The 20,419-nt window shown below is 35.8% G+C and overlaps 3 protein-coding genes across 4 annotated transcripts; all 3 read left to right on the forward strand.

Annotated features, from left to right (window-relative positions):
- The first annotated feature begins 524 nt into the window (after positions 1 to 524).
- LOC109178640 (protein ACCELERATED CELL DEATH 6-like) lies at positions 525 to 4,019 on the forward strand. Its single transcript, XM_019328176.1, has 2 exons — positions 525 to 919; positions 3,414 to 4,019. The coding sequence occupies exons 1-2, from the start codon at positions 872 to 874 to the stop codon at positions 4,008 to 4,010; spliced, it is 645 nt and encodes a 214-aa protein (XP_019183721.1). The 5' UTR covers positions 525 to 871; the 3' UTR covers positions 4,011 to 4,019.
- Positions 4,020 to 8,174: 4,155 nt separating this feature from the next.
- Positions 8,175 to 10,800, forward strand: LOC109178686 (eukaryotic translation initiation factor-like). 2 transcript variants are annotated; one of them, XR_002053751.1, is made up of 3 exons: positions 8,175 to 8,227; positions 10,349 to 10,452; positions 10,543 to 10,797. XR_002053751.1 is itself a non-coding variant. In XM_019328219.1 (3 exons), exons 1-3 carry the CDS (start codon positions 8,688 to 8,690, stop codon positions 10,696 to 10,698), a joined length of 315 nt encoding a protein of 104 aa, XP_019183764.1. In that variant the 5' UTR covers positions 8,626 to 8,687; the 3' UTR covers positions 10,699 to 10,800. The 2 variants fall into 2 exon arrangements, 1 of the variants encoding a protein (XP_019183764.1); XM_019328219.1 differs by lacking the exon at positions 8,175 to 8,227 and adding an exon at positions 8,626 to 8,742 and having other exon boundaries at positions 10,543 to 10,800.
- Positions 10,801 to 18,997: 8,197 nt separating this feature from the next.
- On the forward strand, positions 18,998 to 19,696 carry LOC109178651. Its single transcript, XM_019328189.1, has one exon. It carries the CDS (start codon positions 18,998 to 19,000, stop codon positions 19,694 to 19,696), a length of 699 nt encoding a protein of 232 aa, XP_019183734.1.
- Positions 19,697 to 20,419: the final 723 nt, after the last annotated feature.

The following is a 20,419-nucleotide window of genomic DNA, read 5'->3' on the forward strand; positions in this document are numbered from 1 at the left end:
AACAAAGGAAGAGGAAATGTTACCTTTTTGGGACATCCATTTCTGAAATTTGATACAATCTTTCTTCATGTGTCCCTTCTTTTTGCAAAAGAAACACTTTTGTATCTTCTTAATGTCTGCTTTAGGGGTTAGTTTTCCCTTAGTAGCCATGGTAAGTCCCTTAGGCTTTCTAGACTTTCTCTTAGGCCTTGTTGTGGTCATTAAAGCATTTTCCCCAAGCTCAGTCATAAGCCGTGTTTCCTCTTGAGTACACATGGTAAACAATTCATTGATAGAACATTCTTTCTTATGTGTATTATATAGGAAATTTTAAACGCGCTATATTCCTGAGATAGGGTATTTAGTGCAAAGTGCACCACAAAGGTATCTGGAAGAATAATTTTCAACTTCTTTAATTGAGCCGCAATGTCCCTGAGTTGGATGATGTGTTTCCGCGTTCCCTTGACAATGGAAAGACGCAATTTGATAAACTTCATTATGAGGATATTTGTCAAAGATTTGTTCGCACAGGCAGAGGGGATGATGATTGGACAACTGTATTTCATATAGCAGCGAGGGAGGATCGCGTTGGAATTATGAAATGCATATCAGATCGCTGCCCAGATTGTTGGGAAAGGGTGAATAGTAAAGGGCAAAACGTCCTTCATGAGGCAATCCAGAGTGGTGAAATGAAAGTGTTTAAATACATAAAAAAGTGTAACCAACTTGACAACCTTGCTTCTGAGGTAGACGAGGATGGCAACACACCAATACACCTGCTTCCCATTTATGAAGACTACTGGCCGGAAGAATTTGTGCATAATCTGCTCGTAAGGATAATAAGAAGCAATTGGTCTTTAATAAGCGACACCAAAATCCATCAGACATATACATGGAACATCATGGAAATCCCTTCAATTGTCGCAATGATCCCAATGATGTAAGTACGTACACCCGCCCTTGATAATACATATAGCAAATATCAATTTTAGTCCCATGAATATTAACAAAATGACAGTTTTGGTCCACATGTTTAATTATTATTAATTTTCATCCACGACTATTGTTTTAGTGTCAATATTTGTCCAGGACTATTGTTGTTTTAGTGCCAAAATTTATCACACTGGTCACTCATTCGTTAAAGACATGCCGAAATCTAAAAATTTTAAGGGTATTTTCGTCCTTTTCAACTTAAGATTCCAATTTGAGCATGGATAATAAGATTTAAGCCCTAAGGTCGATCCCAATTCGCAGTTATCCTCCTCATCCTACCTAAACTTGAGGAGAAGAACTGTGAATTGAGATCGATCATACAGCTTAAATTCCTTTATTCATGTTCAAATTGGGATCTTAATTTGGAAAAGACAAAAATACCCTTAATAATTTCATATTTCGACATATTTGAAACGGATCGGTGACCGGTGTGATGAATTTTGACACTAAAAAGTTAGTCGTGGATAAAAATTGGTACTAAAATACTAGTCGTGGATGTAAATTGATAGGAATTAAACATGTGGATCAAAACTGTCATTTTGCTAATACTCGTGGGACCAAAATTGGTATTTGCTCATAATACATATGTCTTAATTTAGGAATAAGGTTCAAATTGGCCACTGAACGTAACCTGAAAGTGCAATTAGGCCACTGAACGAAAAAAAAGTGCAATTAGGCCACTGAACACTCAAAAAATGTGCAATTTCACCTGATAGCAGGTTACCATCAATTTTAGCAGGTTATCTGCTTACGTGGCAGCTGAGTTGGCATTTTTAATAAATTTTAATAATAAATTTTTATTAATTTTTTTTTAAAAAAAATAAAAACGACTTTATTTTATTTTTTATTTAATTTTTTCCAATTTTTTAATAAAATTAATTATTAAAATTAATTATTAAAAATTATTTAAAAATTATTAAAAATGCCAACTAAGCTGCCACGTAAGCAGGTAACCTGCTAAAATTGATGGTAACTTGCTATCCGGTAAAATTGCATACGTTTGGAGAGTTCAGTGGCATAATTGCACATTTTTTGAGTGTTCAATGACCTAATTGCACTTTTTTTTTTTTTCGTTCAGTGGCCTAATTGCATTTTCAGGTTACGTTCAGTGGCCAATTTGAACCTTATTCCCTTAATTTATGAGCAAATACCAATTTTGGTCCCATGAGTATTAACAAAATGACAGTTTTCATCCACATGTCTAATTCTTACCAATTTTCATCCATGACTATATTTTAGTACCAATTTTCATCCATGATTATTGTTTTAGTGCCAAAATTCATCATGTCGGTCACTTCTTTGTTTAAGGTAGAGATGCTGAAATTTAAAAATTTTAAGGGTATTTTCATCATTTTCAACTTAAAATTCTAATTTGGGCCTAAATAAAGAGATTGAAGATATAAAATTGATCCCAATTCTCAATTTTCCTCCTCATCCTTCCTTAATTTGAGGAGGAAAACTGTAAAGATCGATCTTAGGGTTTAAATTCTTTTATTGATGCTCAATTCGAGATCTTAATTTGAAAATGACGAAAATACCCTTCATAATTTTATATTTTGGCATGTCTTAAACGAATGGGTCACCGGCGTGATGAATTTTGACACTAAAACAATAATCGTGGATAAAAATTAGTAGTAAAACAATAGTTGTGGATAAAAATTGGTAGGAATTAAACATGTGGACCAAAATTATCATTTTGTTAATACTTGTGGGACCAAAATTGGTATTTGCAATATTAAATTGAGCAAATATCAATTTTAGTCCTACGAGTATTAACAAAATGACAATTTTGGTCCACATGTTTAATTGATACCAATTTTCATCTACAACTATTGTTTTATTATCAATTTTCATCCACAACTATTATTTTAGTATCAAAATTCATCATGATGATTATCCCTCTGTTTAAGGCATGCTGAAATCTAGAATTTTTAACGGTGTTTTCGTTAATTTCAAATTAAGATCCCAAGTTGAGTATGAATAAAAGAATTTTAAGCTCTAAGATCGATCCCAATTCGCAATTCTTGCAATTCTCATTCGCATCATACCTTAATTTGAAGAAGAGAACTGTGAATTGAGATCGATCTTAGGGCTTAAATCCATTTATTTATGCTTAAATTGGGATCTTAATTTGAAAAGAAAAAGAATACCATTAATAATTTCATATTTCGGCATGTCTTAAACGTAAGGGTGACCAGCTTGATGAATTTTGGCACTAAAACAATAATCATTGATGAAAATTGGTACTAAAATAATATATAGTCGTAAATGAAAATTAGTAGAAATTAAACATATAAACTAAAACTGTCATTTTGTTAATACTTGTGGGACCGAAATTGATATTTGCTCTTATTAAATTAATTGTGCCAAATTAAAGAAAAAATAACTAACTCTAAGAATGAAAATGAAATCATTAATTACTCCGTAATTAATTAATGCAGGAACACTACTACCGAGTTTATGGACGTTATGGTCAACGTATTGATCTCACCAAAACTTGGAGAAAGAAAATCAGTACTACTAAGAAAGACGTTGATATTAATGATATGGTCGATAATCTGGTACGAAGCAGTGAGACAAACATCATTGTAGCTACGTTGATAGCAACCATAACCTTTGCAGCGGGGTTTACTGTCCCAGGAGGATACAACAGCAACGTCGATTCTGAAGAAGCAGGGAAGGCAATATTAATAAGGAATGCAGCGTTTAAGGCTTTTGTTGTTTCCGATGTTGTTGCTTTCATATGCTCTATGTTGGCTGTATTCAATAACGGTTCCTTGGTGGACGCTGTTGCAACCCCATATCGCGACATGTACAGAATTTTAAAGCTATCCTTTTTGGCTAACGAAGTTATGGTCTGGGCATCCCTAGGAGTGGGAATCGCATTCCTGTGTGGGATGTATGCCACTTTAGAGCCTTCACTTCCTCTCGCTATCTCCGTTTTGGCCTTGGGCGCCGCCATTCCCCTCCTCGCTTACTGTCGCTACAAAATGTCCTCTCTTCCCCGGTCGACTCTTATGAAGACGTTTAATATTTAAATTTTCTTATTAAATATTCCATCCTTCCTATTTTGTTTAATTTGTCTGCTACCGAGACTTAATTGGAGTTATTTTAATTCAACTTTTCATAATATTATGTTTCAGTTAATTTCACCCGAGGTCACTTGTCTTTATTTCGTTGATATATTTTTCGTGTTTTTATTTGCTTTCAAAAAATGTTCTGAGTGGTAGGGGACTGGCCAATCATTTATATTTTTCGTGCTTTTACTCACATGGGTGGGGATCGATGAACCACCATGCCAACCATGTTGGTTAGCTTTAATATATATTATAGTTTAAAACAATACATGCAATCTCATTATGCATTTACTTTTTTCGCACACTACAAAAAACTGTTTTTTTAGCGACATACACTTAACGGCGGTTATATCGCTGCTAAATGAGTATTTCTGACAATTATAACAACCGCCTCTAAATGTTGTACTAAAATTTTATAAATTAATTGTTAAAGTAAGAAAACCTTAACTCCTATCTCCGCCACCTCTCACTGCTGCCGACGACGTAGAAGGTCAGATGCCACCTCCCGCTCCCTCTTCCTGCCGACGTAACAAATCAATCGCCAGTCTACCACCTCCCGCTACCGCCGAAGACATACTTATTGGGAACTCAAGGTAAGTTATTTTCAAAAACTTAAATTTACTGCTAGATTTTCTTATATTTAATGATTAAATGTAATAATTTACCGTGTATGTTTCATCTTGGCCTAGTCAAATGAGTATGTATTTCTTTTCTACTGAATTACTGAAATAACCTAAACTAGCAGTTAGTAATTGCATGATAGATCAATTAATGATGGATGAGAGATGGATTTAGATTCAAATTTTGCAAAATAGCTTTATTTATGAAGAAATGTTTTTGAACTATATCAAGAAAACCACTAGTTCCAAAGGTGTTTTAGATTCAAGTTCTGTAACACTACAAGAAAAATGCACATAGACAACACTAGAAAGACAACAGTTTTTAAGAAAAGTGTTGTCTTTTGTATAAAAGACAACAGTTTGGTCCAAAACCGTTGTCTTTGATGCAACACTTTTGTCAAAGACAACGGTTTTTACTTAACCGTTGTTATAAGTGTGTTGTCTTTGTGCATTTTGTGAAAAGACAACACCACAACGACAACGGTTTTTTAAAACCGTTGTCTATGTGCGTTTTTTTTTTAAAGAAGACAACGGTTTTTTTAACTGTTGTCATTGTTGTGTTGTCTTTAAGCGTACTGAAATACGCAACACTAGAAAGACAACGGTTGTTTAAAACCGTTGTCTTTGTGCGCTCTTTTATTTAAAAAAGACAACGGTTTTATTTAACCGTTGTCGTTGGTGTGTTGTCGTTAAGCGCACTCGAATACACAACACTAGAACGACAACGGTTTTATATAACCGTTGTCGTTGCGCGTTCTTTATTTGTTTAAGACAACGGTTTTATTTAACCGTTGTCTTTGGTATGTTGTCTTTAAGCGTATTTGAATACACAACACTACAAAGACAACGGTTATAAAAAACCGTTGTCTTTGCGCATCATTATTTACCAATTGTATAAAATAAAAATAAAGATGTTAACAACAAGAGTTGAACCTATGACCTCAAACTTAACAAATAAGGTCTAACCAACTAAGCAACACAAACTCTTTTGTTTGAAAGTGCAACATCTGGTATATAACTGAGTTGCTTCTATGTTGTTTGTGAAAACCAAGACAACAATTTTAAAAAATAGTTGAAAAATTCCCCCCAAGAAGAATAAAACCCGAGACCTTACCAGCACAACATTAAGAACACAATGATTATATAAAATAAGTTAAGGATGCCACCACTAAAGATAGAACCCAAGACCTTTAACATAACAAACAAAGCTAAATCCACCAAGCCACACCAACTCCTGTGTCTTAAAGTGTTACACCTTATATTTTACCTATAATTTTGGGCCGACAGCTTTGACCACCGTCATGAGCGGCCGGCGATTAACAACCTCACGTTCTGTGTACTAAAGTATTCTCCTAAGGTTGTTAACAAGAATAAAAATGTAATTAAATTTTTTTGTCCAAATATAATGCATAAAAAATTATCAAAGAAAGAATAGAATTCAAAAGTTAATTTAATAATTCTATTTTTGTTCATATTTAAATATAAAATTATTCACCAAAATTTCAATGTCAATTCATTCAAGTTTTATTTTCAATTACAATTAAGACCAATCTATGAATTCAAAAAAAAATAAAAAAATTATCAAGTATAAAAAAATAATAGATTATATCTATAATATTTGTTTTAAAAAATTGGGCCCCCAACAATTGGGGGCCCTGTGCGGTCGCGCCGGTCCGACATGGCCTAGAACGACCCTGCGCGGTGCGGTGTGGTGTTCAGAATGGTGCGGTATGGTGTGGTCGGGTAAGGGCGGTATGATAGGGGCCGATGTTAGTAATCGACCCTTCAGGCTAGCGCATGACTAACAAGGTTAGCTATATGTTAGTAATCGACCCTTCCGGCATGCATGGGACACATGGAGAATGGATATGAAAGAGTACTTGATTTCGTACAGTTAGCTATAGCCCATTTCGTTCGCCGCGATCTTTGTAATAATTGGGCCGCCAACTGTCTGGGTAATAAACATCAGGGTAATAAAGGGCAAATTATGCTGTACAACCGTGTGCACCATATATTCATAATTTTTGAAATTCATATTCATAATGATTGAACTCTATATTCACAATTACCGAACTCTATATTCATAATTTTTGAAATTCATATTCATAATGATTGAACTCTATATTCACAATTACAGAACTCTATGTTCATAATTTTCGATGTTCATATTCCTAATTGTTGAACTCTGTATTCACAAATCACATAACTATATGTTCATAATTTGATAACTATACAGTTTAGAAATTATGAATCAACAATATAGAAATTATGAATCTGCAGTATAGAAATTATGAATCTACTGTATAGAAATTATGAATCTACTGTATTTAAATTATGAATCTATTGTATTTAAATTATGAATCTACGGTTTAGAAACTATGAATCAAGAGTAAAGATTTTATGAATTTACAGTATAGAAATTAAGAATCTACAGCATAGAAATTTATAAATCTCGCGTTCTGTATAGGGGTGTTCAATCGGTTAATTGTTCGGTTAACCGAACCGTTTTAACCGAACCGAATTAACCGAAGTTTTTTTTCCTTTAATCGTTAACCGAACCGAAGTTTGCTCTACCGAATTCACCGAACCGAAATTTTTTTCGGTTAATCGGTCGGTTAACCGATTAACCGAACTTTTAAAAGTTAAAATTTAAAATTCTAAAAATAACACCTAAAATAATAAATCCAATTAAAATAAAATACATATCATAATAAATTCATAACAAAATATAAAAAACATGAATTATAAACTCCAAACACCCATAACTTCAAATTAATATTTATATTTATATTATTATTTATATATATATTAAAAACTTCGGTTAATCGTTCGGTTAATTCGGTTAACCGACCTTTCGAACCGAATTAACCGTTAACCGAAGTTTTAAAATTCCTTTAACCATTAACCGAACCGAAAAAGTTCGGTTCGAAAACGGTTAACCGAACTTTGTCGGTTCGGTTGGTTAACCGAAAATTATCCGAAGTTTGCACACCCCTAGTTCTGTACCTATATACTCGGTACTATTTTGGGTCTGCATCCCGGGTAATAAAACTAATATTTTCTTACCCCCGTTCTATACCTATATACTCGGTTTATGGTGGACCCCATCCCTATAAAACCATGAATGTACTTATTTAATTTGAAAAAAATGAAAGTTTATTATAAAATTAAAATAAAATTTCGTTATTTTCCTTAAAGTATATTAGTACATAGTACCGGAGTATATAATATATAATATATGTTATGTTATTTTCCTCTTTGTAAAATAAAAATAATTTCTTCAATTCTTTCCCTCTTTACAAGTTTTAACTTAGCGCGAATTATTCCCTCTTTGCAAAATTTCCTTTCAACAAAATTCGACCATCGTTCAAAATTTCTCTCCATTGCAAATTTTCTCCTTGGACAGTAACACCGACTAACACCGTCATTCCCAGTTCTCACGCCGCCTCCAACCTCCGACGTCGTCGCTGCCTACAACCTCTACCGCCATTGCCGCCTCCCTCCTCTACCGCCGCCGCCGCCGTGAAGAACTCAGTAAACTTGTGTGAAAAATTGAAGGTTAGTTTTTCTCTTGTAACGTAATAAGCTGTGAAATTCATCCAAATATTATTTGATATTATCAATGCGTGTGTTTATGCTAAACAATTTTGGATTGAAGCTAGGGTTGGGGAATTGGGGTTTGACGATGTGAAAAATTTCTGAGAACGCAACAGATTGTAGTCCGGTGTGTTTGCAACAGATTTGCAAAAATTTCTGTGTGTTTATCACAATTGTTTCTTATGCCTGAAAACTTGTAGTCCTCTTTATATATGCAACAGAATTTTTTCTATAATGTTAGCTGTGTGTTTATCAGATACAATGGTTAGTATTTTTAGGGGAAACATGAATTCGTTTTATAGTTTGAGTGTGTTCTTATTTGAAGTTTGGAACTATAAATGTGTGAACATATTGAGAAGTGTTCCAAAATTGTTGATAGGTTTTCTACATTATTTTGCCGTGATTCCGATTCAATGCCCCGATGTTGGACAGGGAAGGAAGACATCAAAGCAATTACCAAAAGAGCACGTTCATCTGTATGGCTATGATTAATTGAACATTATGATGTTTCATGTCTGATCACCCATTTCAGTGGTGCACTTAAGAAAGTGTCCCTTTTTTATATTTTACAAATTGGAATGTTGTCGCTGTTAACAATTGAACATCAATGTTTTCCCATGCATTGTTGTGCTTTCTCAAAATTTCACTTGTTTTTCCTGTGCTCCCCCTTTCTTCCCCTCTTCTAGATATTTCCTGACTTTATTTCATTCTAACCCCACAGGTTCCTAGAGTTGCTAATGATTTTACAATTTGAAATATTTGAAGTGTCTTAGAACATCAATATTTTCTTATTCATTGTCAAGGCCCATCACCATCTGCATCTTGGTTGATTGTTGTAATGCATTTTTAAAAAATTCACTTGCTTTTCCTATGCTCCCCTTTCAGGTTCCAGCATAAAAAACGTTGATAACACCTCTCTAGTGCAAATCTTTTTGGCAACAATTTATTAACGAGTCACAACATCACGTCGATCAAACTATTACTACTAAGGCATGATATTTCAATTACACGTGCAAATTCCTCTTTTTTATGGCAGGTTTTTATTTTGCCACTTTGAATTTGATGGATTTCAAAAATTGAGGCAAACAAATATGCAACTGAGCAGCTGAATAAAATAATGAGTTGACAATGCTTTGCATAATGATTACCAGGCATACTGCATCAGATTTAAGTTTGTAGTCACTTATGGGTGGTTATAGATTCTGTTTTGCCTAAAATCTGTGAAGTTTAGCAAGATGTTATCTTTTCTTAATTTTGATTTGTTTTAAAGTAATGACTCTGCTTATTAGCTTTTTGTTTTGTGTCTTTGAAGTAAATTTGATTTGTGTAAAATCATATTTGGTTCAGTAGGCTTTATGCACATTGGTCCAGTGGCAGATTATTAATCAAGCTGTTATGGCATTGTATTCGAGTTGTTTATTTGTATTCAATCTCTGTGTATGCTTGATGAACCACTCTATAATCGCAACTGCAGTATCAATCTAAGCTATGAAGTGAATTTTGTTTTTCCATCTAGGTGTAGACATTGTATGTGAACAAGAAAGCACTTAATTGAGAGAATTTGTTTCTTATATTACCTAGAAACTTGTGGTCCAACTAGGAGCCTCAGGATTCAAGAAAAGAAGAAATTTGGAGCTTCCCTTTCAGATTTCTGATAATATTTGTGGATAAGACTTCAAACCCTAGCTTCTTTCATGGACCCTTAAGCTTCATCATTTTATAATCTTGATAAATACTCATTGTTGTTGATCTTTTAGTTTACTTTATGCTATTAAGTATGACCCACTTGTGTGATTCTTCTGACAGGTTAAGAAAATTCTTGATTAGAAGTTCATAGGTCTGTTTGTTAAGTTTCTTTGGATTTTTTCCCCTAATAAAACTGTGTGCAAACCAAAATTGTGACAGGTTAAGCAATTTAGTATTTGACAGGTTACTTCACTGCATTGAACCAAAATTGTGTGCAAATATTCATGCTTGAATAACCAAGAAAGAACCAATTTCTGTGACCTGAATATATATATTATTTGTCTTGTTACTTAAATATTTTTAAGCGATATGAATTTATTTTTCATTTGTTTAAAGTTGGGATTGAGCCAAAATGGGAAGATCCTGAGTTTGCCAATGGAGGCAAGTGGACTGTCAGCAGCAGCAAGAAGGCAATTCTTGACACCATGTGGCTTGAAACTGTAATATATCCTTGGTGGAAAAATTTTATTCTTTAAATTTTAATATTATACACATTAATGTTTTACTATTCTATTGTTTTTATTGTATAGCTGATGGCTTTGATTGGAGAGCAATTTGATGAAGCAGAGGAGATATGTGGAGTGGTTGCCAGTGTGCGTCAGAGACAGGACAAACTTTCTTTGTGGACCAAAAATGCAGCCAATGAAGCGGCTCAGGTAAATACTATGCCACTGATCTTTTTATGATGCCAAAACTATATGCAACTTAGTTGTTTCTTTTTGTGACTTTGATCAACATACTTAATTTAGAGTGTCATGAAGAAATATCTTGTTCTGTTCTTCATTTTGATCAGTGGGACTACCCTACTATACTGCCTCTGTGCGTTCCATATTTGATGAGAATCTTGTCTAAAACACTTATTGCTATTTTTGGAAGGATTGCACATCCTGCCCTTCAGAGTTCTATCCTTGCAAGTCTTGAAAAATGAAAAATGGTGAAACATGAAAAATGGTTAATGAGGTGTGTGATAACAGACTGATGGTGCCTAAGTTGTGATTACTAAAATGATGTCCAGAATGTATATGGGACCATTTTTTCACTCCTTTTTGCAGGCACTCAAAATGTATAAGTTTAAATTTAGTCCATGCACAAATTTGTATATGAAAAAGTGGGAATTCTTTTCGTAGGCTACATGGATTGTGCCTACAATTAAATTAAATGTTCTCATAAATTACTAATGAATATAGACCCAACAATTAAAAATGTGGCTCAGCTCGGTTTATTGCCATGAGACCTAGCCTAACTGCCTAACAACATACCATTGCATATGATGAACACTAGTAGAGCTGTCCAAATCCAAGCTGTACCTGTTGGGCATATATTAGAGCTGTCCAAATCCAAGCAAATGCAAAAGGATAATGAATGACCACTGCATATACTACTGCATTATGCCAGTAGTTTTGGCTTATTTTTGTAGTCTCACTATCTATCTATCTAGCTATCTTTTATAATGTTATGTTGACTACGTACTAATTTATTTACTAACTTTTTACATGTAGTTCCAACAACTTGATTATGACAAAGCGGTTATTGATCTGGTGCGTTCTGAATGGGCCGATATTCTATCAAGTTATATAGAGTAGGTATGATTTGATCATTAGAACGTTGTGATCATTTAGACTTGGTTCGTGGAATTGTTTTTTGTAGTATATGACTTGGACGATGATTCGATTTGAATTGGTCATGGAAGTATTTAGACTTGTTAATTAGTTCTTTTGTATTTTGAACCTTAGCTTGTGCAAAATTATGTAACTACACTTGGCGATGGTGAATGGATAAATTGATTTTTTATATGATTAAAATTTAAGTAGGTTAAAAACGGTTAAAAACCGTTGCCGTTGAGACTACGGTTAAAAACCGTTGTCTATTTTACAATAGACAACAGTTTATGGGCGTGACTTTTAACAACAGCGGTTTCAATAACACACAATAGACAACGGTTACAAAACCGTTGTCATTTCGAGAAAAGACAACGGTTTAAAACCGTTGTCTATGTGAGTGACTTTTAACAACACCGGTTTCAACAACACTTAATAGACAACGGTTAAAAAACCGTTGTCGTTTCTAGAAAAGACAACGGTTTAAAACCGTTGTCTATGTGCGTGATTTTTAACAACACCGGTTTCAACAACACTTAATAGACAACGGTTAAAAAATCGTTGTTGTTTCTAGAAAAGACAACGGTTATTAACCGTTGTCTATGTGCGTGACTTACAACAACACCGGCTTCGACAACACTTAATAGACAACGGTTAAAAAACCGTTGTTGTTTCTAGAAAAGACAACGGTTTTTAACCGTTGTCTATGCGCGGGACTTACAACAACACCGGCTTCAACAACAGAAATTATACCCCTACGACAACGGTTATTAACCGTTGTCTATGTGCATTTTTCTTGTAGTGTAAAAAGTTCTTATTTTCACTTTCTTCATGGAACATGGGATTTTACTTAAAGGTTTAGACATAGAGGGTGGACTCATTTGCTATACAAGAAGCATATTTTCATATACTCTTATCTAAAGCCTTATGCAGGACGCAAAGTAGTTCCAAAGTGTTGGAATGTTTATTTTGTAACCCGAATCACTTTTACTATGGCTCTTTAGCATGCAATCATCCATATTGGGAGGTTAAGAAACTTGATCTGTGAACTTCTGTTTTCATAGACCATACAATTTTACTTTTAATTACTTTATGTTTGTTTCATCTTTAAGCTGATGAAAGAACCACTGGAGCATATGCAACTACAATTATAACAGCTCATGTATTAAAGGGGCAGGAAGTAGTGGAGGCCCATATATTAGTTGAAAACTTGACCCAACAGCTTACAAGTAGGGCTGTGCAATACCCGAACTACCCGAATTACCCGTCCGATCCGAACTAGTGTTCACCGAACGGTGATGAAATCCGACGGGTTCGGATAATATCCGAACCGGCCCTACGCATGCGTGGCTATAAAAGACGGACGGGTAGGGTTAGGAAATATCCCATCCGAACCCGTCCGAGATCCGAACTATGGCCTAAGTATAAAATGTTGTGCAGACCTAGGGTTTGCCATTTCCATTCTCTGAGACTCTCCACTCGGCCACTCCCCAGAGCTTCTTCTCGAATTCTCCTTAGTCTCATCTAGCCATCCCCATCCGATCTTCAGTCCTTCACTCCTTCAGTCCTTCTCATCTAATTTTCTTCCATAATCTCCTTCTCCGGTGAATCTCTAATTCTCTGAACTCTGAGTCTAAGAGTCTATGAAGTCTGAGAGTCTGAACTCCCCTTCGACTCCTTCGAGGCTTCGAGTCTTCGACAATTGACAGTTCGACGGGAATCTTGTGGAAGTGTCTGTGGCTCTGTGCAAACTGGAAAGACGGAAAGAAGGAAGAAGCCGGACGGTAGTGGAAGTTTGACGCCTTGAAGCCCTAGATCTCATAGGAAACCTTTGAGAAAACAAGTAAAATGTAACTCTGTCATTTTTTTCTTATTTTCCCGTTGCATGTTTGTGAGTTTGTCTGTTCTGTTCTAGTTCTATGATGTTGCATGCACCCTAATTTGTAACTGAACCCTAATTGTTAGGGCTTTCCACATACGTGATGAATTTGTGCTTATTCTGATATGTGTTTGTAAGTTTATGGGTAAAGGACCCTTAAATTTGTTATTTCAAAATGTATGGTGGTGGTGGAAGTGTGGAACTGTGGAAGCCTACTGAAATTGTAATTGATATTATGAATTTATGATGTCCATGTTGAATGCTAATAGTTGACTGTTGGAATTTGGAAATTGGAATGAATGTTGTTGAATGTTGTTGAATACTTGAATTGTTGATGGGTTGATGGTTGACTGTGGAAGTGTTAAGGCCTAATTTGTGGGCATTTCCATAAAATGATGAGTTCATGATTCATGATTCATGACTCCTTATTATGGAATGAATTTGTTAATGTGTTATATGTAATTATGTATGTCAGTACTCAGTACTGACTACTGAGTGTTTACTGTTAAGCCCTAATTTGTGGCCATTTCCATAAAATGATGAGTTCATGAATCATGAATCCTGATTATGGAATACATATCACTGTGACAGTGTATGGCCTTATGTCAGTTATGTGTGCTTGTGTGAAATGTGAATCCAATTTGCTCATCCAGAAATCTTTATAGATGGAGAGCAATCAAAATATAATTAAGTGGAAGTGGAACTGGACCTCTTCCATCTTCAACAGTGGAAGAACAAGGAGTAAAAACCCCAGGCATTGAGACAAGTGCTCAACAGCCTATGGCCACTCCTAAAGTTCCTGCGGTTAAGAAGATGAAGGAATTAGAGTCTAGATCCATAGTGTGGGAGCACTTTGAAAAGATCAAAGATCCTGAAACTAAAAAAAGTGATTAAAGGCAAATGCCTTTACTTTGCAAAAGAGTATTTTTGTGAAACTAAAAAACATGGCACATCATCATTAAGAAATCATATGGCCAGTTGTCTTAAAAATCCCCATTCAAAGGATACAAGGCAGTCTCTACTCATATTCAACACTCTGTCCACTTCTGAGGGTGGAACAGAGGCTCCTGGGGGTGTTTTGGGGACATGGGTATTTAATCAAGATGCCATTAGGAGGGCCCTTTGTGAGATGATAATCATAGATGAGCTCCCTTTTAGGTTTGTAGAGGGCCAGGGGTTCAAGAGGTTTATTCTGGTTGCTTGTCCTAGGTTTCTTATCCCTTCTAGGTAGACCATTTCTAAGGACATCTACCAAATTTTTCTTGATGAGAGGCTAAACCTTAGGAAGTTGTTTAGAGTGGGAACTCAAAGGGTTAGTCTAACAACTGATACATGGACTTCTGTCTAGAGAATCAATTATATGTGCATTACTACACATTTTTTAGATGACCAGTGGAAGCTTCATAAAAAAATTATATCCTTTGTCCCAGTTTCTTCTCATAAGGGGGAGTACATTGCAAAAGCCCTAGAGAGTTGTTTATTAGAGTGGGGAATTAAGAATGTGTTTACTGTAACAGTGGATAATGCTTCCTCTAATGACACAACTATGGGGTTTTTTAAGAGTAAACTGTTATCTTGGGGTTCTTCTTCTGTTAAGGTTCAGTACATGCACATGAGGTGCATAGCCCATATCCTCAATTTAGTGGTCCAAGATGGGTTGAAGTTTGCAGATGAGTCAGTCAAGAGGGTGAGGGATGCAGTGGGATGGGTTAGGAACTCACCAGCTAGGCTGACAAAGTTCAGAGAGTTTGCTGAACTGTTTGGTGTGGAAGCTAAATCAGCTTTGCATCTTGATGTCCCTACAAGGTGGAACAGCACCTACATTATGCTCAACACTGCAGTTCAATATCAAGTAGTGTTTGATGCATATGAGAGAAATGACCCACCCCTCTTATTCTGCTGACTTGGGGAGTGCTCCTACCTTCTTGGATTGGTGTTCTGTGGAAAGCTTAGTGAAGATGTTGAAAGCATTTTATGATATGACAGTGAGGATCTCTGGTTCACTTTATGTCACATCCAACACATTCTTCTCTGAGATCTCTGATCTCAGTTGCATGCTTGAAGCTATGGTGAACTCTAATCATGGGACTGAAAAGGTATTCTCATTTATCTTTTAATTTGTTTGCTTTATTGTTTTTTGTAATTGCTGTAATTCTGTAAACTAATAACTTTATTTTTTCTGTTTTAGGCAATGGGGACACAAATGAGGAACAAGTTTGACAAATATTGGGGGGATCCAGAAAAAATGAACTCTATCATTTTTTTTGCCAGTATTCTGGACCCCAGAGATAAGGAGGAGTACATGCCTCATCAGTTTGCCCAGTTGTATGGAGAAGAGAAAGGCAAAGCTTGTTTTACCAAGGTCCAATCTGCAATGGCTGCTTTATATGATGACTATGCAGTTACATACTCTCTCAGAGTCTCAGTTCTACCCAGACTGCATCCTCTACTCAAGCAGTCCAGTCTGAGGCTAACCAGGCTACTACTTGTACAGTTGGTAGGCCTCAGTCATCTTTGAAGAGCCAACTTAAAAAAAAAAAAAAAAAAAAAAAAAAAAAAGAGAGAGATTGGAAAGTAGTGGAAGCAGTAAGCAAACTGAGCTGCAAGTATACTTAAGTGAAAGTCTTGTGGAGGATGATGAATCTGTTGCTTTTGATGTGTTAAAGTGGTGGAAGAGCCATAGTGAGAGATATCCTATTCTATCCAAAATGGCTAGAGATGTGCTTGCAGTTCCTATCTCCACAGTTGCTTCTGAGAGCTGTTTTAGTACATCTGGAAGAGTACTTGATCCATTTAGGAGTTTGTTGACTCCTAAAATAGTGGAAGCACTAATATGTACTCAAGATTGGTTGAGGGCACCTAATCAGCCAATCCAAGTTGAGGAGAACCTGGAGGAGGTGAAAGATTAGAGAAAGGTAAGACTTATCACTTTCTTAGTTACTTTTTTTTATTCTTTATTAAGTTTATTTCCTTTTCACTTTCTTTCTTACTTATTCTGTTTTTTCACTTTTGCAGAATTGCCCACTGGAGCTTCATCTACTATACCATCAATGTTGCCTACAACCACTGTAATGTTTTTAATATCTGTTTACAATGTGTTCATTTCTTTAATCAATTTGATATTCTGTTATGTACTTATGTTGTTGCAAGTGGTGTTTAGCCTCTAAGTGGCTTGGCAACTTTCTGTTATTGATTTGTTGCTGCCATTAGATGAGTTGAGCCCAATTTTGCCCATTTCTCTGCAGTCTGGAATTCTGGTATAACTCTTCCTTGCTCTGTTTTCAGTTTGAATGTATTTGTTTTATTTGGTGGCTATGATGAAGCTTCCACTTTTGTCTGAATAAATGGAATGGAGTTGGTATGTTGCCAATGTGCTAATATAACACATTCAGAGCAATGTGCCCACATTCTTACTTGATATGGAAAATTGCACTCTGAGCCACTTAGCCTAGTGAATAATTGCTTAGTATTGTTAGTCTAAATGTCTGATTGTCTGTTTTCTAAACTCTAAACACTAATATCGTTTTAAGTTTGAATACTAGCAGGAAGAAGAATAGATTATCTAGATTAGTGTTGATTTTGCCGACTATTCATAGTCTGATTTTGCTGAATTGCTGAAGAAGAACTTAAGAGTGAATGGCCAATGAGACAAAGAGTACAGGTGTTGACAGCTGACTGAATGACTCAAGTCTATGACTTACTGCTTAAGTGCTTAACAACTTAAGTGCTTAATGTATTTTGTTCAAGTTAAACACTTAAGTCTTAAGCATGATTTTTTGTATAATCATTGAAAATCTGTAATTATTAACTTAGTTTGAAACTTTTATTGTTGTATGCTTGTATGTTTTGCTATGCTATGGTAATGAAACTCAGTATGCCTTTAATTTATTGCTATTATGACTTATTTATCTATTTTAGAATTTTTTTTATATTAATTTATTATATCCGATTATCATCTGAAATCCGACAACGGATAACCGAAATCCGAACCTATGAAATCCGATAAGATCTGTCCAAAAAAATAAACGGATAGGGGGGTAAAAACGAAATCCGAAATCCGGTCGGATGGACGGATTGGAAATCCGATCCTTCCGTATCCGACCGATGATCAGGCCTACTTACAAGTGAGTTATTTTGCTTATTTTTCAACGTTATGTAATTTTTCATGCTATCTCATTAATATATATATATATATATATATATATATATATATATATATATATATATCCTTTTAGGAGTTTCTGAAAGCATAAATGATAGAAGCAAGAAGCTCAAACATATCAAAAAGGAAAAAAAAAAAAAAAAAAAAAAAAAAAAAAACGACTAGAAGGTAGGTGTGGTGAAATTGAGCTTACTAAGTTTTTGACTGTTTTGTTATTGGTCTACAAAATTACTATGGAGGTAGGCTATGGAAAACAATTATTAGGGTACCCTTCAGGAGGAGAAGAGAGAATTGGAGGAACTCTAAAATAAAAGGAACACCTATCTTGCAAAACAAAATGAGTATTCGAAGACGATTCGAGAATTGGGTCCATTATCATCCGATGCCTTTGAAGCGTACTCTTCTTTGACTTTTGAATATTTTCTCTAGAAATTTGCTAAATTGCAATTTCACATCTGATATGCATAAGTTGTACAAATTGGGTTCTGAATATATTCTCTAGAAATTTGCTAAATTAGGTCCATTATCATCTGTTTTTTTTTTCTTTGTGGTGTATATTAGTTTATTAATTTTTCATATTAAAAATTATAGGTATAAACAAAAGAACGTAAAAGAGTTGTACAAATTGTTGCACAAGTGTACTGAGCAGCTGCAATAGTTCAGCCATGTGAACAAGAAAGCACTTGATCAATATGTAAACTTCATTGAACAGCGAGAAGAACTCCAGAGAATGAAAGCTAAACTAGATGTTGGTGATGACACAGGACATACACATTCTGTGGAGTTGTTCATTCTTGAATATTCTGTTGAATTCAACTTTTATTTTTATTTTATTATTATTTTTTTAATTGGACAGAAAATTAAAGAACGTATATCAATTCTGGATATGAGGAAGGGTGAGTCAATTGAACGTACTTTCAAGGGTGTGGCAAAACATTTTCCTAAAGTCTTTTCTGAACTAGGTGGCCATGGGTTATCATTTTAATTTATTTTTAATTGATTCTATCATTTTAATTTATTTTTAAAACCTTATCCAAAATAAATTAAAGTTATTTAAATATTATGATCACATGGGTAGAATGCCTAGTAAAAAAACACATTTCTACAATTTTTAATTTCGGTAATAAAAAATTTCTCTCTCTAGCTTTTGTCTAAGGTTTTGCTTCCCTTCCTAGGTTTTGCTAGGGTTTCCGTCATTTTCCTTAGTTTTCCTCTGGTTGCTTGCCGATTTTCTTTAGATCTCTAGCGTTTCTCTGGGTACTCACTATTATCTTGATTGTTGCCTCGTCTAGTATGGAAACTCCGACGTTGGGGTTGTGTCTGGTCTCACGACATGCTGGGCAGACATGGTCTTAAAGGATGAAGATGTTGTTTTCGAGCCAGTCAGGAAGAATGTCGGATTGGTTCCGGATGGGGTTAAGGAGACATGGGTTGTTGTTGGTCATTTCTTGACCAGCAAGGTTGTGAAGGTCGAGTATATGAGTCAGGTTATGGCATCTGTTTGGCAACCGGTCAAAGGGGTTCAGATCTCAGAGTTGCAACCAAACTTGTTCCTGTTCGTTTTCTACCATAAGACGGATATGCAGGGGGTATTGGAGGAAGGTCCCTGGTCGTTTGAAAACAATACTTTGGTCTGTAGGCAGGTGTGTGATGGGGTTCTACCCGATGATGTGGTTCTTAATTTTGTTGACATGTGGGTGCAGCTGCATGATCTCCCACTAGGCTATACGTCGGATGTGATTTTGGAGCAGATTGGCAACTTCATAGGCACCTTTGTGAAGTGTGATGACAGGTTTACGGGAGCCCCATGGAGAACGTTTTATCAGATTCGTGTCTCAATCCTTGTAGCACGGCCGATAAAGCGGCGAATGAAGCTTGTGAAGCGTGATAAGATAACTTGTTGGGTAACCTTCAAGTACGAGAGATTGCATAACTTTTGTTTCTTTTGTGGCTTGATGGGGCACTCACATCGTTTTTGTCTGAAAGCACGGGAGGCTGGGATTCTCGTCGACCAGTACCCTTACAGGATCGACTTGCGGGCATGAGTTGCTAAGGGTCCTAGGGCGGTGGGAGACCCGTGGTTGATTCCGGTGCGTGGCCAGCCGCTTCCGGGTAACAGTCCTGGCAGCGTCAAACTTGAGCATCGGAGTGAGGAGGGCGGGGAGTCTCTGGGAGGAGGGGCGGACAATGAGAGGGGTGTCGTGGCTGCAACTAAGCGACGTCGTGAAGGTTCATGTGGTGGTAGTAGATGTCTTGCGACCGGCAATGGTGATGTGGTTATGATTGATGCAGGGTAAAAAAACTTGTTATCGGCGGGTTCTAGTTCTCAGGCTCGCCCGTCCTCATGAGAACGTTAAGTTGGAACTGTTTTGGCTTGGGCAATCCACGCACAGTTCGAGAGATTGTAGACCTGGTGTCTCATAAGAAGTTCGACTTTATTTTTTTGATGGAAACCAAGGTGGGGCGGATACACGCAGAACATCTCTGCATCAAGTTTGGCTTCGTAGACCTATTTTATGTTGAGAACGTAGGTTTAAGCGGAGGTTTGGATTTGCTTTGGAGAAAGAATAATACAGCAAGACTACTTAGTTTTTCGAAGAACCATGTAGACATTGAGGTGAATCTAACAGGTCTCCCATGTTGGCGTATGACAGGTTGCTATGGATATCTGGAATGTAGTAGGAGGAGGGACTCATGGGATCTGCTCAGGACCCTAGCTAATATATCCACGTTGCCTTAGGTTGTAGTAGGAGATTTCAATGATCTTA

The sequence above is a fragment of the Ipomoea nil genome, unplaced genomic scaffold (genome assembly GCF_001879475.1).
Source record: "Ipomoea nil cultivar Tokyo-kokei standard unplaced genomic scaffold, Asagao_1.1 scaffold0865, whole genome shotgun sequence".
Classification (NCBI taxonomy): Eukaryota; Viridiplantae; Streptophyta; class Magnoliopsida; order Solanales; family Convolvulaceae; genus Ipomoea; species Ipomoea nil.